Raw genomic sequence first — 14995 nt, 5'->3', positions numbered from 1 at the left:
TTATCAGCACTGGCCTGGTGGACAGCACCACAGCCCCTGCCCCAGCTCCTCCATCCTCCTATTCCCTAGGACCCAGGCAGGATTCCAGCCTCTACCCATTACCATATTTTCCATGCATTAGTTAACTCAGAATTCACTAGAAACATATTGCAGCCCCCACTGTTCAGTAGATGATGACTTCTTCGGAGCTGGAGAGACTTTGGCTCTTTCAGGGTAAATCAGGGAGGTGCAAGCAAGGGTTGTACTATACATGTATTAAAAGATATGAAATGTGTTGTCATCCATTCCTTTAGCATTCCCTTCCCCATTCCAGAGGAAGTTTCCATAGACAGCCATTAAGTAAAAATTGTGTCTGGTTGATGCTGTGGAGAAGTGGGAAAGCTTAGAATGGAAGAAAGGGGAAAAAAGGACAGACTTCTGTGCCGTGGTAGGATAGTATAGTGTAATAATCCACGTGATGTCTGTATTTTGTTGAGAATGTACTGTGGACCACGTACTGTGCTGGAGCCCTTTCCATGCAGTGAGCTCAGCAATTGGTCCCTGGCAGATTTGTAACTGGAAGCTGGTGTGTGAGACTCGGAATCTAGCCAGCGCATAAGCACTACCCTGTAAGGCCAGAAGCATTGGGGATGACTTGGAGAAACACCTGAGATTTTTGAGAATCTTCCAGTTTGCAAAGTCTGCTCAAGCTCCTTCCATAAACTGCATTGAAACTCAGTTTAAACTTCAGAAGAATTACTGTGTTATCTGGGCAAATAGCAAGTGAGAAGTAGGATGTAGGTTATTGAATTTACATTTGTGGCTAAGCAGGATTCCAAATCCATGTGTATTATACACTTTCACAGCTATCATGAAATCCTCAGAGTCAAGGACCTTTTGGGTATATTTTTAGTGGCTGTAAGTATCAGCCAGTCTTTTCTGCTTCTATAATAAGCTCTAGGTAGAGACTTGATGAAAGGAGTAGGTCAGCCTTTACTTTGTACCTGGAACTCCGTTCTTATAGATTGTCTTCGAAAACATGTGTTTCTAATATGTCAAAATTGGTTTGGCTAAAAAGAACTAGAATATCTACATAGTGAGGTTGAAATGCACAGAATATTGTTCAGTACTTAGCTGACTATTATTCTTATCATTCCAATTTTTATTTCCTGTTGATGTGCTAGATAAAAAGTAATTATGCAGAACATATATACTACCCATAAAAAGTTTTACTTTTTTATGTTAGTTTTTTCTGATGCATAAAATTACAATATTATGAACTGCTTTAGTGTTAGTGAGTAACTTCAGTAAAATACTAAAGTGACTATGTTGAAGGATAAATTAAAAAAATAAAATTCATGATGTTGTAATTAAATGAACTTCGCTCTCTACCGCACCCCCACCCCCTGTAGATTTTTTTAGGTTTGTTGCCGTTGGTCCATGCAGGCATGCATGTATTCGTAAGGTTGGGCTGTAATATGAGCATGAAATTCTCTTACTTACTGCATGAATAAATTGCCTTTATATCTTGTCTTACTAATATGTATGTACATATGATACCTGGTGGTAGAATTAGTTGTATAGAAAATTATGAACTAAAAGAGGTCTTTAGTTCAGACACATTTTCAGGGGTAATTGTGCAAATACACTATTTATTAGGTGGGATTTAAAGGAACTCCCACTAGTGGCTGACATATATTTGGCAACATTCACTATCAGCTGCCTTAAATCCTGTAGATTTTTAGATTGACTTGTATAAGCAAAGATTAAGCCATTTAGGAGGTTTGCAGGGGGGTGGGAAGAGTAGAGGATTGCCCATTTCATAAAGCTGTATATTTTTAAACTATGAGCATGGTGCTTTGCACAAGTCAAAACTGCCAAAGGGACAGATGTTGCCAATTTCAAATGTACAGGGGGAAGGCAAATATTGCTAAGCAACGGTGTACTTGCGAGAGCATTTTTAGGAGCAGAGCCAGGGGAGTTGTGCCTGGGAGCACTCATAGCTTCTTATGGCTCAGTACTAGGGAAGAAATGAAAAGTTCTTTCCTATCAGGGCCGCCATTGCAGCCAACAGCACAAAAGACAGGCACCTAGTGGCACCATTAGGGGCTGCCAAAGGGATGTATGAAAACAGGAAAGCTTGTTTACCATGTAGGAAGGCAGTAAGGCATGTTGAAAACGGTAAGTGCCCCACAGTGTACGGCTGCCCCGTAGTAGGTACGAGGAAGTGCAAGCCTGAAGTTCAGGTGGGGAAGAGGAGGTAGGAGAAAGACCTCAAAACAACCTCCCTGTTTTCTCACTTCTTTTCCTTTCTCCCTCTCTCTTTCTTTTTTGCCTCCTGTTAGGGCTAACATCAAAGAATGATCAAAGTAACCTCTGTAGTTCAGTGCCACTGTGTGCACGACCTTATAAACAAGGTAAATAAGCTTTCCAGCCACAGGTATTCAGCTCCTCCCACGTCCCCTCCCTTGGTATACACTGGATAGGTAGCAGACAGGTGGTGTGGGGTGGCTTTCTTTTCCCTTTCAGCTGCCACTAGAGACTTGGACTGCCTCTTGAGATTTGGGTGGCTGTGGGTTTGGGTTATGGATTTTTCTTCTCTCTTCCCTGTTTCTCTTTCTAATGAAATAATGTAGTAAGAGTAGAGAAAATATAATATTGTACTTTGGTATTTGTATAAATTGCAGCATATTTTTGGAAAATGTGTTTTAAGGAGATTAAAAACATTTAAAAATAAGCAGCTTCTTACCACTTTGATATTTTGGTCCATCTTTCAAGCTCTGGTCTTAAATTTCTAGATAACTCAGTATATGTTGATGGTGTCTTTTGTTTTCCTAAAGTTAAAGGTATAAATTAAAGATACCAGCAGTTAAAGGCATAAATATGTGTGTGTGTACACCTTCCTCCACCCCCTCTGCCCCGCCCTCTCCTCTACCCACCCCCAGCTTTTATTACCTTGTTTTTGTTTTTCAGCAAACAAATGGAATTTAAGTCAGATTTAAAAGATTGTGTAACTCCTACCCAATTATAGTAGTATTGATTTCTGCTGGTCTAGGAATATTTCAGAGTAGTCATACTCCAGTACAAGCAGGTGTAGTGGGTAACTCATAATGTTCTTTATCTTTATGGGTCTCATTCATTTATTCAGTGTAGTTTGTGGTCACACAGTGTATCTTGGGGGGGGGTGTAAATTTATGGGATGAAAATCTAGTTGCAGGAGATGACAGTGTTTCCACTTTTCTCTCAGGAGATAAAATTTACTTACTATAAAGTTAACAGTAGTGAATCTTCTGTCAGCCATGAGAGCTGAGAAATTGGGCAGAGATAATGAGAAAAGAGGGAGAACCCTCAAGTTATACATTGCAAACTCTTCCTTGATTGACTTGAATTCAGGTAATACTGTGTGGCTTCTTTTTTTGTTAGGAAGTATGCCATAAAATATGTTGGAGAACCTGTTACCCCGAATTTAGGAAGTAGTAGAATTTTCTAGTGACTTAAGTCCCACACTGTAATTTTTTTTAAGCCTGTGTTCCAGTTAAGTCCAGAAAAAAATTAGTTTTTTTTCCTTCAATAATCTTTTGAGAGAATTGTATTAAGGAAATAACTGTCTGACATTGAGATTCCTCTTAAAAGTTTTACCCAAAACAGAGTAAAACAGATAAGCCTTATCTGCTCAGGAGCCAACCAGAAACTTTTCAGAGAGCATTATTGTGGTGATACACAAAATGCTCTGCATTTGTGTATTTTTACAGAGGATTTGGCTGTCGACCAATTAAAGAACTTAAAGTTGGAAGAAAGATCTTTTTAAAAAAAAGGCACATGCCCCTCCCCCTCAGCCTTTCCATCCCCCAAACCGGCTGTGTGATTCTGATGGTATCAGAAAATGAAGTGGGCTCCGGGAGCATTCTCCCAGCTGGCTGTGAGCCAGGCATGTGAATGAGTCCAGAGAGTCACAGTTGGACTTATGTGACAACTGAGAGAGAATTGACTGCTGCTTGTCTGACTCTCCCATCATTTAAACGCAATTTTCAAAGTTGCTTTTGTTGCTATCACAGTGATTGCCTCTTTTTCGTATTATCCTTTCTGTGGCACCTAGACTCTACTCTGGAAGAGTTTAGATTGGAAAGGCAGAAGCAGGAACTACAGTCGAAGCAAGAACATTGGGGAGTTTTGACAAATGTGGTTGAGTAACACTGTGCCTTCAAACTCTAAAAGTTGGAGACCTGGAGCAGGGATGTAGAATAAAATCAAAAGAGTACTTTTAAATTTCTTCATCACGTGTGTGTGTCAGTGTCAGTGTGAGGGAATGAGATGGGCCAGGGACTGTGAGAGCAATACATTGAGATGGATGAAGATGCAAGGAGAGCTGCTGGCTGCGTCACGTCTTCAAAATGGGTATAAACCTACTGCCACTTTCTGAATTTGGGTCATATATGCTATGGATGCTCACACAAGTTTTAAATTTAGAAGCTTTAGGTAACATTTATTTTACTAGCAAAGAAAATTTCTCCTTGGCACATTTTAATGCCTATTTTAAGAAATTCAAGAATAATTTTTAATATATATTTAACTGCCCCACCCCTTATATTTATAAAAAAACAAAAAATACTGGCACTTGTTGAGTGACTAAATATTTATTCAAAACGTTGTCATTAAACGTATTTTCACTTTTCTTCAGTAAATCAGTTTATCAGATGAGTTTTCCTGGAAGTTTGATGTAATTTTTCTGTCCTTTCAGACCAAATTTACATACAAAAATAATGCAGGACAAAGAAAAGATTAAATCTACCAGAGATTCAGTGGAATCACTAAACTTTTTATTTTATTTTCCTAAAAAGAATGGCTGAATCTGGTTTTCAATAGATTAGAAGAAAACAAAATTGCCTCTTAAATTTGGGTGCTCTTTGATGATAGGATTAAATAAATGATTTATAACCATAACATCATAGTATTAAATGAGTTGTACTTTCTACAGAATGCTCTTTGGCCCTTTTATAGACCCTGGCAAGTAACCTGGTTTTTTGTTATCCAACATTAAAGTCCCCCCCCCCCCGCAAAAACAAAACAAAACAAAACAAAATCTACTCATTGAGAATTAAGATGTAAGGGCAAGGCGCTGTCTATTTGCTTTCTCTCTGTGTTTATTATAGAATTGGTAATCCCCAGGGTAGTTTGAAGTTTAGATTGTTCCCTCAGAGTATGTATCCCTCTAGCCTACTGCTTTAGTAATTTTCTTTCCCTTTTCCCCTGCTGGGGTCTGTTTTTTGTTTTTAAAAATCATCGATGTCAGGAGACAGACAGACAGCACCTAGCCCAGAGAGGACTGTTGGGATTACTGCTGTAATAAACCCAGGACAAAATCTTCAGGTCTTTTCAGACAAAGCATGGATTAAGTGGTTTATCTGATTCTATGACTTCAGTTTCTTTCAGCCTCATCCAGAAACTGATGGAAAGTTTTTTTCTTGTGATGCTATAGACTCGCCTTATACCCAGCTCTGAAGAAAAAAATGTCCAGGCACCCTATGAAATACAGAATTAGACATGGTTCCTGATCATCGTTTGTCCTTGAATTTGATAGACATATGTGCTCAAAGAAGGAGCAGTGATAGAGGTTTATGTATCTATAAATCTGGTCATGGTGGACAAAGTAATTTCCTAGTGTTATTTGAGACTCAGAACCCTCAGTTAATGTGATTTTTTTAGAGAACACTTGTGTGTCTGGGTATGTCTGTATAAGGTGAGGGGTGGGAGAGAGAAAGAGGCAGGCTAGGTGGGGATGGAGTGAGCGTGTGGCAGAGCACTGTCAAACTACAGTTTCACACCTTCTCTGCAGTACATATTTTAATTGAAAAGGCACTCATGCTTTGCAAATTAATGCACCCACTCAAAAATAAAATTTAAATCCCACCTAAAAAGGAGGTTGTTTTAGTAAGAATTGTTTTGGAGGGGGAGATAAATCATATAGTTAGGCCATTTGAAAGAACTTGTCAGTTTATCATCACTGGAGTAGAATCAGCATCAAGACTTGTTTTTTGTGGTGCCTTTTCTTTTTTTAAGCAGTGGTTTTTAGCCAGTCTTCATGGTTGCTATGCCCACAGTGGGCTTCATGGGGTCTCACATGACCTTTTATCAAAGGCATGATATTTTACAGTTTAGACCAGCAATTTTCAACCTTTTTCATCTCATGGCATACATAAACTACCATATTCTGTCATGTATAATGCACACTTTTCCCCCCAAATTTTTGAAGGAAAAAATAAGGATGTGCATTATACATGGGTACAATGATTACATAACATGGACATAATAATCCCATGTATAATGCTCACAAATGTGGGTGTACACTATCCATGGGAAAATGCAGTATTTACTAAAATTCTGCAGCACACCAAAAAATATATTTTTTGCTGATCTGACAAAAAAGGTATATTTTTGATTCATTCACACCAGACAGCTATTGTTTATTGGCTATTGTCATTTTTTATTTGACAATCTAAGGGACAGAGGTCAGTGTCCCTGACTACATAGTCAGATATCGCATGTTTCAAGAATTCTTGTGGCACATGGGTTGAAAATCGTGAGCAAACATATTGCTTCCAAAATATAGAAAAAAATTTCAGGATTCACTTATTCTATAATTTTGGGCAAGCTCATGTTTCTGGATTTTGTTGAAGATGCCATGAGATCATAAAATCAGATTTATTTATTTCACAAATATTACTTGGATTCCTGTATTAGTCCAGAATTATGCTAAGTCCCTGGAAGGAGACAGGGGAATCAACTCCAGTCCCAGAAGCCAGTCTAGAGAAGACAGGTTAGAACAGCATGGCTCGCCTTTCAGAGCTGAAGGTGACGGGACAGTCAGGCGAAGGAAGACTTCAAGAAAAGGGTAGCTTGTGTTTGTGACTTGCCTGTTTCCATACTCTCTGGTCTTTTCTAGATGCTCCTGCATGAGTACAATTGCTTGGCTTTTTCACAGCACATCTTTGTTGGATGATGACTGTAGGTGACCTATAGATTGCTTATCAATTTTAAATCATCTTGGCCTTTCTCAATCTTTTTTCCTCTCCTTGAAAAATTTATTTGGAGAACTTGTAGAGATTTCTACAATTAGCATAACACTAACTGTTAGTCTTCACGTCTCACAGACAGTTCAGTGTTTAAAAGAGGCTTTCAGGGTCCGTGTGACTAATACTTTATTGCCTTTTAGGAGTTTATCACCTTTAAAAAACTATGTCAGCCCTTTTCATTATTTGAAAATATTTGGGAAGGCATGGAGGGTGTTTAATTTTTTGAAGGGATAATTTAACAAAGTCAGTTTTCAATTTATATAATAATACTATTATTCTTTAAGAAACTGTTAAGAGTATCTTGCTTTCTGTTTTCTAACTCATTATCCCTCCTTCCATATTAACAACCTATAGCTTTCTTTTTTTAAAAAAAATATGTACCACCCTGGCAGGTGGGGCTCAGCTGGAGCATCGTCTCATACACATAAAGGTCACGCGTTCGATTTCTGGTCGGGGCACATGCTTAGGTTGAGGTTTGATCTCTAGTTGGAGAGTCTATGAGAGGTAGGCAGTTGATGTGTCTGTCTGTCTGCCTGCCTGCCTGCCTGCCTGCCTGCCTATCTCTCTCTCTGCTCCCTCTTCTAAAGTCAGGAAAAAATGTCCATGGGTAAGGATTTAAAAAGGCTAAAAAGAGAAATCTATACTATGGGTGTATTCATAAGTCTGTCTGGAGCTTTCCAAACTTCTTTTCTTACAATTCTGGGTGTGGCTAGTTGTCCAGAGGGTGTGATACTTCTGAAGAAGCCCTGCTAGCACCTTTCTGCCTTTCCCAGCTGAAGCAGGAACACCCAGGCAGTATGCCTACTTATTTGGGTAACTTGCTGTGTGTTCCCAGAATAAAGTTAATTTTATGTCAAAACCTTGTTGAGGCAGGCCTTCTGGTTTCCTCCTCTAATCTGTTTCTTGGAAATACTGATTACAGTATCTTAATGATAAATGCTTGAATTTATTTGTATGGCATTAGCTTTAACAGGTATTGTCTCATTTCTTTCTCAGAACAATCCTGTGAGGCTTTATGTGTTTCAAATGTATTTGCTTAGTATTTAAGTGTGACTGATCAAAAGAGGAATCCCCCTGCAAAAAAAGAAAACAAAAACAAACACCCCTGTTTCGAGAACTATATATGTAGTCTAGTTTGGGAAACAAGAGTGAACTAGCCAGCAAACACGGGGCCCTGTTTTAAGAGCATGGGTTTCCCACAGGAGCACCTCGCTGTCCATTTGGGGAAGTTGACTGTAAATCTGCGACCAGGGCAGCGTGCTGAGTGGTAGCTGGGGCAAGCCCAGGGCACCAAGGAGGAAACTGGGGCGTATGCAAACAGGTGTGTCCTGGGGAGTAGAAAACTGCATAGAGGAATGCTAATAGCAAATAAAGCAGATGTGGCAGACATTTAGGTATATTTTGAAAAGAATTTTATCCCCAGTTTTTTTTATCTCAATTTAATTTTTGTTTTTATTTATGACTAGATAACATATTTTGTACTTCATAAATTAAAAGATATAAAAAGATATATAGTGAAGATCTTCCTCCTAACTCCCAGCCACCTAGTTTAGTTTTTTTAGGAAAATTTTAGTTATTTTTTAGAAATAATTTCTAACGTGTTATTCCCAACGGTATTTTATGCATAATAAGTAACTCTACAGACACGTTCTTTTCTTACTGTTACCTTTCATTTACAGAAATACTGGCACATACTGCATCTTAGTTTTCTTTTCCTCCTATTTATCAGTGTCTTAGAGATAAATCGACGCATGAAGAGCCTCCCCTTTGTCGTAGCTGCACAGTTGTTTCTGTGGAAGCTGCAGGTACTACAGTTCTCTCAGCCAGTTATCTATAGATGGGCGTTTAGATGGTTTCCAGTATCTTCTATTTTCAAATTAGGCTGAAGTGAGTAACTTGTACATAGGTCTTTTTGTACATGTAGCAGTTGGTGTTAGGAGTCAGATTGCTGGGCCAGAGTATGAGAAACTAGAATTGGTGACTGTCACCAAATTGCTATCTTCAGAGGCTGGGCTGCTTTACCTTCCCACCCACCAGGGTGTTCCCACCGCTCAGGTACTGAATGCCTGTTTCCCCACATCTGTCTCTCAGATATAGTATTGTCAGTCCTTCGTTTTTTGTTTTGCCAATCTGACATGTGAAAATAGTTTCAAAGAGTATCTTAGTGTTTCTAAAGAGAAAACGATTCAAAAACAATTCCTCTCTGTCCTTAGGGTGTTTATTTCCATGTAGTTTGTTAATTAAGAAGTTAACTTATAATTCAGACAAGCAACAGTGTTTAGTAAGTCTTTAAAGCTCTAGAAATTGGAATTGGAAACTTACTGTCGTATTTTGAGTTCTGCGGTGGAACACATACCAGCCAGCAGCATGTGACAGGTGATTCAGCAAGGCAGCACCATTCCCTGCTACCCAGCATTTGTAATCTGGACGCAGCAGAGACAAAACGTGCCGTGCTTTGACAGGAAAGTACGTACAGCTGTGGGAGCACATGCGCAATTTCAGGAGGGAGGGAGTCAGGGAATGTTCAGGTTTTACATTTGACCTTCATACCAACCCTCTGAAGCGATTCAGATTGGAAATGCTATGCCTTCCTTGCCACCAGGAAGTCGTCACAAATGAGTTGAATCTCATCCAGGACTGCAGGGCCAGAACTGGAATCCAAGATCTGTGGCTTCCTTCCTCAGCACGCTGCCTTTGTGCTCCCTGCAGTTTCTGGATGGTGATAACTGAGCGTTTTTGAGAATTGCATTGTTGTAAAAGTGCTGCTCTGTTGAAACTTGAGAGACTTAAAACACAGTATTGCGAGAGCTTCCTGGTCTCAGTGGTAAGGTATATTTCTTCAGTCCAGTTCTTTTTAGCTTATTAAAACAAACTGTGCCATGCTTAGAAGACATTCACTAATATACTTTATTTTGGAATCAGTGCATTTCCTTATGATTACACAGTGCTATTCCAAGAGGAGTGAGAAATCAGACCAAGGCCAGCATTGCTGCCTTTTCTGGTCTGAAGTGCCTGTCCTGAGGGATGTATCTAGAGTTGGTGGGTTCCTTTAGGGCGGTAGCTTTCTCCCCCTGCCAAGCTAATGATGGCGAATCTTATAATAAATGATATCAAATGGAGAGAATGTAGAGAGTTTATAGAGAGTTTAATGCACTATCACGTACAATATGTTGTCAATAAGGATTCGATTGGCCAAAAAGTCCTCATGGCTTTTTCCACAAAAGAAAAGACAGATATTTCATTTTCACCAGTAAGTTTATTGATTTGGATATTTTGAGTATGTTAGTTATCTCCTGCTATTGGCTTCCAGTGGGTAGAGACTAGGGGTGCTGCTAAACACCTTCCAATGCATAAGACACCCCCATAGCAAAGAATTATTTAGCCAAAATGTCGGTAGTACCAAGAAACTTTGGAAACCATTTTTGACACATTCACTCAGTCATAGCACCTTCTCCATACATGTCATACATCTTTTTTTTTTTTGCATTTCAGTTGTATTTTTACCTATCTTGAAGTAGTAAAGCATTATATGCTGAAAATGTTGCATGGCTTCTTTCATCTTCAGTATTAAAACAGCTGCACAAAAACTCACCAGTTTTAATAAGTTTTTTTTAAATGCACGCTGACATGACAGCTATCACAGTGCAATCTAAGAAAATTGTTTCGAATGAAGTTAAAGACAACTAAGCACTACTAGAGCCAGTGTATGGAAAAACCAAATGAACTTTTGGCCAACCCAATAGCTGCTGTCTTTTAAAAAAAATAGAATTATAGTTCTTGTGCTTAGGCCATACCCCACTGGGGAAGTGAGGTGGCTCCTGGGGGGGCTGTCCACCCACAGGACCCCAGGAAGGGAGTACTGTCTCCTCAAGGCACCTGACTTGTAACCAGCAGCGAGATTTGTAGCTGTTAAGTGTCTTGTGGCCTACAGCATCTTGAGTCATGCGACTAGGATAGACTTTTATCATTCCTTTTTATCCTCTTGTATTCTTTAAGGATGTCTTACTGAAGATCTTCAGCTGTACTGAAGGGAGGCTGATGCTTCCGTTTTGGCCACAGTGTGAAAGGGAACCCCGGGGCAGGAGTGGCAGGGCTCAGCTGGAGAACCAGTGGAGGTGGTGGATTTTACGCAAGGGATCAGGCCAGGATGGTTTGTTGAACTGCTCCTCCCTTTTTGAAAGTCTCCTGCCTGCCAGTGGCAGACTTGGAGGAGCCAAGTTGTACTTCATTAAACAAGGCAGCCTCCTCTTCCGCATCTTGCTCTGCAAACACATCTGAAATAGCTATACTCTAGTTTAAGAGTGTCTGATTTGGGGGAGGAGTGGAGCTACGGATCTCAGGTAGATGGGACATAAAATGGGTTCCAATACACAGACTATGTCCTTACCTCCTCTCTTTTAGATGCAGTTTTACATGTACCTTGGTGCACAGAAACCTTTAGGGGTAAAGGAGCATTGACTAATTCTCTAACTTTCAGACAGTTCAGTATAGATGTGTACGTGGGCAGAGAGAGAGAAAACTATAAGACAAATGTGGTAGAATGCCAACATTTAGGGAATTTGATGCATTTGTGGGAATTTCTTACACGATTCCTGAAATTTTTCTGTGTGAAATTTCTAAAGAAAAAGTGAAATGTATCTTAGCATTTTTCCATGCAAGTACATATATTTACATTATTATTTTATATCTGCATAAAATACTGCTTGGTGTACTGTAAAGCTTTTTATCTGGACTGCTATTATTGGTCATTTATTGATCATTTCCAGTTATTTGACATTATAAAGTGCTGCTTAGAGATCTTTAAATATGATGTATTCTCAAGTATTTGAAATGGCATCCCTAAACCCCTTTGAAATATTCCCACTTCTATAATGGACCTCATAGGAAAGTTCATAGTAAATTAACCAATTATTGCTTGAGCCTAAGAACATATTCAGAATTTTTAACAGGTCATATGGTGACTGTTTAACAATATGTATCTTACTGTGAAACTAATAAACAGTCAGCTATGGAAAAATGTCTTCAGTGCTGGTTTGTCTCATGTAATAAAGATATTAATTTTGTTTTTTAATAGTTTATTTTTTATTTTATTTTTTCCATTATCATTTCCCCCCCTTACACCCCATTCTGCCTCCACCTAGCGCCTCCGCCCCCAGAGTCAGCACGGTGTTGTCCGTGTTCATGGGCCCCTTTTCTTTCTGCTCAGTCCCTCCACCCCCGCACCCCCATGGCTGTCAGCCTCATGTAGTTAAAATTGAGAAAAAAATGAGTCTTTAGTGACATGACGCATCTTGGCTAAGTGTTGACTGCTTGAGTCATTATGAAGATGAGAAAGTCTTAGTGTCCTGAGTTGTAGCCTTTCGGTCTCACTCTTGGAAGCAGTGGGCAAACTCTTTCCAGCATGCTTCACTTTTTCATTGATTGCTACATTTTGTAATTGGATTCCCCTTCCAGCAACAGACTGTGTGAGGGGACTGTTTGACTGGAGTCCCTCTCGTCATGTGCTCTGTTCTATTGATTCACCTTCAACTTCTAATTGTTCTTTTTCCTAATGATGCATGTGAAAAAGTGAGACCATAATTACATTTTAACCTCAAGTCAAAACAGCATTCATTTCTGCTAAAATGCTTGGACATTAATGTTTGGTTCAGATTTTAGGCATCTGTTAATGGCTTTGAAAACAGAGAGGGAGTAAGCAGGTCCAGTTGTTGATGTGTACGATGCCTGGAGGCAGGTCGTGCGGGGCTGCAGAAACTAAAGATAGCTGGGACTCCTGCATTGTGCCTTGTAACTTCCAGGCCCCACCTCAAAAATAACGGACTACAAATATTTCAATAAAACCCATTCCATGAAATTTATGCGCTGTAAAAATGGACTTAGGCAGGTCAAATCACATTTGAATTTTGACATGTCCATTAGAGTCACTTGTAGGACAGTGTGAATGTCATATGTTCTTTTCTTATTTTTTCCTTCTTCCTGTAAGAATAAACTAAAATAAAAAAAAGAGTAAAATGAAGGAAACACACTTATAAACTCTAATTCAGTTATTAGCAGCCACCAATGCCATATTACACTACCTCAAATTAGAAACAATGGCCAGGAAAAGAGCCTTTTTCCATCTCCCATAGCTGTGAGTCAGATATTGCACCAAACTGACTGGGAGGGCCAGTGCTGTCTGCACAGCAGTGGCAGCTGCGGGAGGGTGTGTGTTGCAGGGAACTTGCCCCGGGCACTTGGCTCATGAATTGGTGCACATCAGAAGTTACTGTTCCTTTGAAAACCATGAAGTCATGAGTTTTGTTTCATGTCTCTAGTTATAGGAAAAGGGTTTCTTTATTTTTTTTTGCTTTAAAAGATTTAACTTTTCCATTTTCTCTGCACGTAAAAATATAAAGACTGTAAAATGACATTTTCTAGACAGTATCTCTGGTGGTATTGGCAGCAGCAACCATCGTTGTTTAGCTGGGGTTAGGGCAGAGCTATAAGTAGTGGGTCCTTTCTCCAAGATGCTGGGAGCAGACACCAAGACAGTGTCTTTCTCTGGGGAAGTATTGACTGTGTGTACATATGTACATATTTTTTAAGCATATCAAAGATCAAAATACTGATCTGAAGTGTAGCTAGAGACATTTCCCTTTAAAATTAATATTTTGGCCAGTGAAAATATTACCAAAAAATTACCCTTAATTGGATGTTGGCCTCCTTACTGTAGACTTATACTAAGGCGTTTGGATCATCGCCATCTTTGTGTTCATTTAACTTGCCTCACTGGACAGATGTTGCTCTGAAGGAGCAAACTGTAAAGCACTGGTTTTACTTTATTTCTTTCTGCCTCCACCCTGTTATATTTGTTATTCCCCTAGATTGAAGAGTATCCTAAATTTCTTTACTATACGGATTTTCCATTGGAAACTTTTGACCTGGGGGCCATAATTAGTCTGTTATTATATCCTGTAGAACCCCTTCTCCTCTGATTAAGTCAGGTTCATCTCTTCTGTTTTAGTTAATCCAGGGTGTAAAGTTTCTAATATTTTACAGGTACAAGGTGGGATCCTAAGGTGATTCCACTTATGAGAGTATTGCTGTGGTTAATACCAGCATCTGCTAATACTGTAATTTTTTGTGTGCTTATTTTTTTCTTTCTTTTCACTTTCAGCAGACCTATTCCAGTGAAGTCCATTGTGTTGAAGAGATTCTGAAGGTGAGTTTATCGTTACTGTTTCTCACTTGAAATGTTTAAGTAGGAGAGCATATATCTGGTTACTTTGACTTCAGTGAAAAGTTGCCACTTAAAATCTTTTTATATAACCCTACCCCAAACATTTCCAAAAGAAAAATTACCAGAGCAGTAATGAAGGGAGCCTAAAAACACAGTGGAACTCGTGGACAGATTTTATTAAACAAAAATGGCATCCTCAAACTGCAGGGCATTTGGACCAGAGTTTCAAGACCTCTCTCTCTCTCTCTCTCAAGTTTGGTGGTTGTCAGACACTGGGGAGAGTTACCCGCTTCCCAGAGGGGAAACTGCCTGCAGTGGTGCAGTGCGGGCAGCATCAGCTGCTAACAAGTGCGTGATTTACACCTTGTGGTGGTCCGTAGGTGGCATCTCATGTGTATAGCCTTATCTTCAGTGAGACCGTACATTTATCATTTAAATGTTTTCTTGTTGAGAGAGAAAAAGGACAGAGGTCGATTGATGCATTGCTGTTCTACTTATTGATACATTCGTCGGTTGATTCTTGTATGTGTCCTGATTGGGAATCAAACCCATGACCTTGGCATATCACAACAATGCTCTAACCAACAGAGCTGCCTGTCCAGAGCCAAGACCATGATTTTTTAAAGAGGTAAAAAGAAAAACAGAAAGCAAGTGGATATTTTAGACCTACAGGGAAAGCTTATTTTTTGCTCCAGTTTGTCAAGTGTGCCATGAACAGTGTGCTGCT

At 39.4% G+C, this 14995-nt stretch overlaps 1 protein-coding gene across 5 annotated transcripts in view; it reads left to right on the top strand.

The window, feature by feature from the left end:
* AFF1 (ALF transcription elongation factor 1) overlaps positions 1–14995 on the top strand; it is a 195718-nt gene that overhangs the window by 123366 nt on the left and 57357 nt on the right. For 4 of the 5 annotated variants that reach the window (XM_037030548.1, XM_037030574.1, XM_037030539.1 and 1 more), the window contains one exon: positions 14206–14250. In XM_037030548.1, the coding sequence (XP_036886443.1) occupies positions 14206–14250 (45 nt within the window). The remainder of the gene's footprint in view (positions 1–14205; positions 14251–14995) is intronic. The other variant, XM_037030557.1, reaches the window with a different exon arrangement.

The sequence above is a fragment of the Sturnira hondurensis genome, unplaced genomic scaffold, assembly GCF_014824575.4.
Source record: "Sturnira hondurensis isolate 20B ecotype Veracruz unplaced genomic scaffold, ASM1482457v3 Scaffold0001721, whole genome shotgun sequence".
NCBI classification, from domain to species: Eukaryota; Metazoa; Chordata; class Mammalia; order Chiroptera; family Phyllostomidae; genus Sturnira; species Sturnira hondurensis.
Note: the sequence above shows the minus strand (reverse complement) of the source record. Positions and strands in the feature narration are given on the sequence as shown.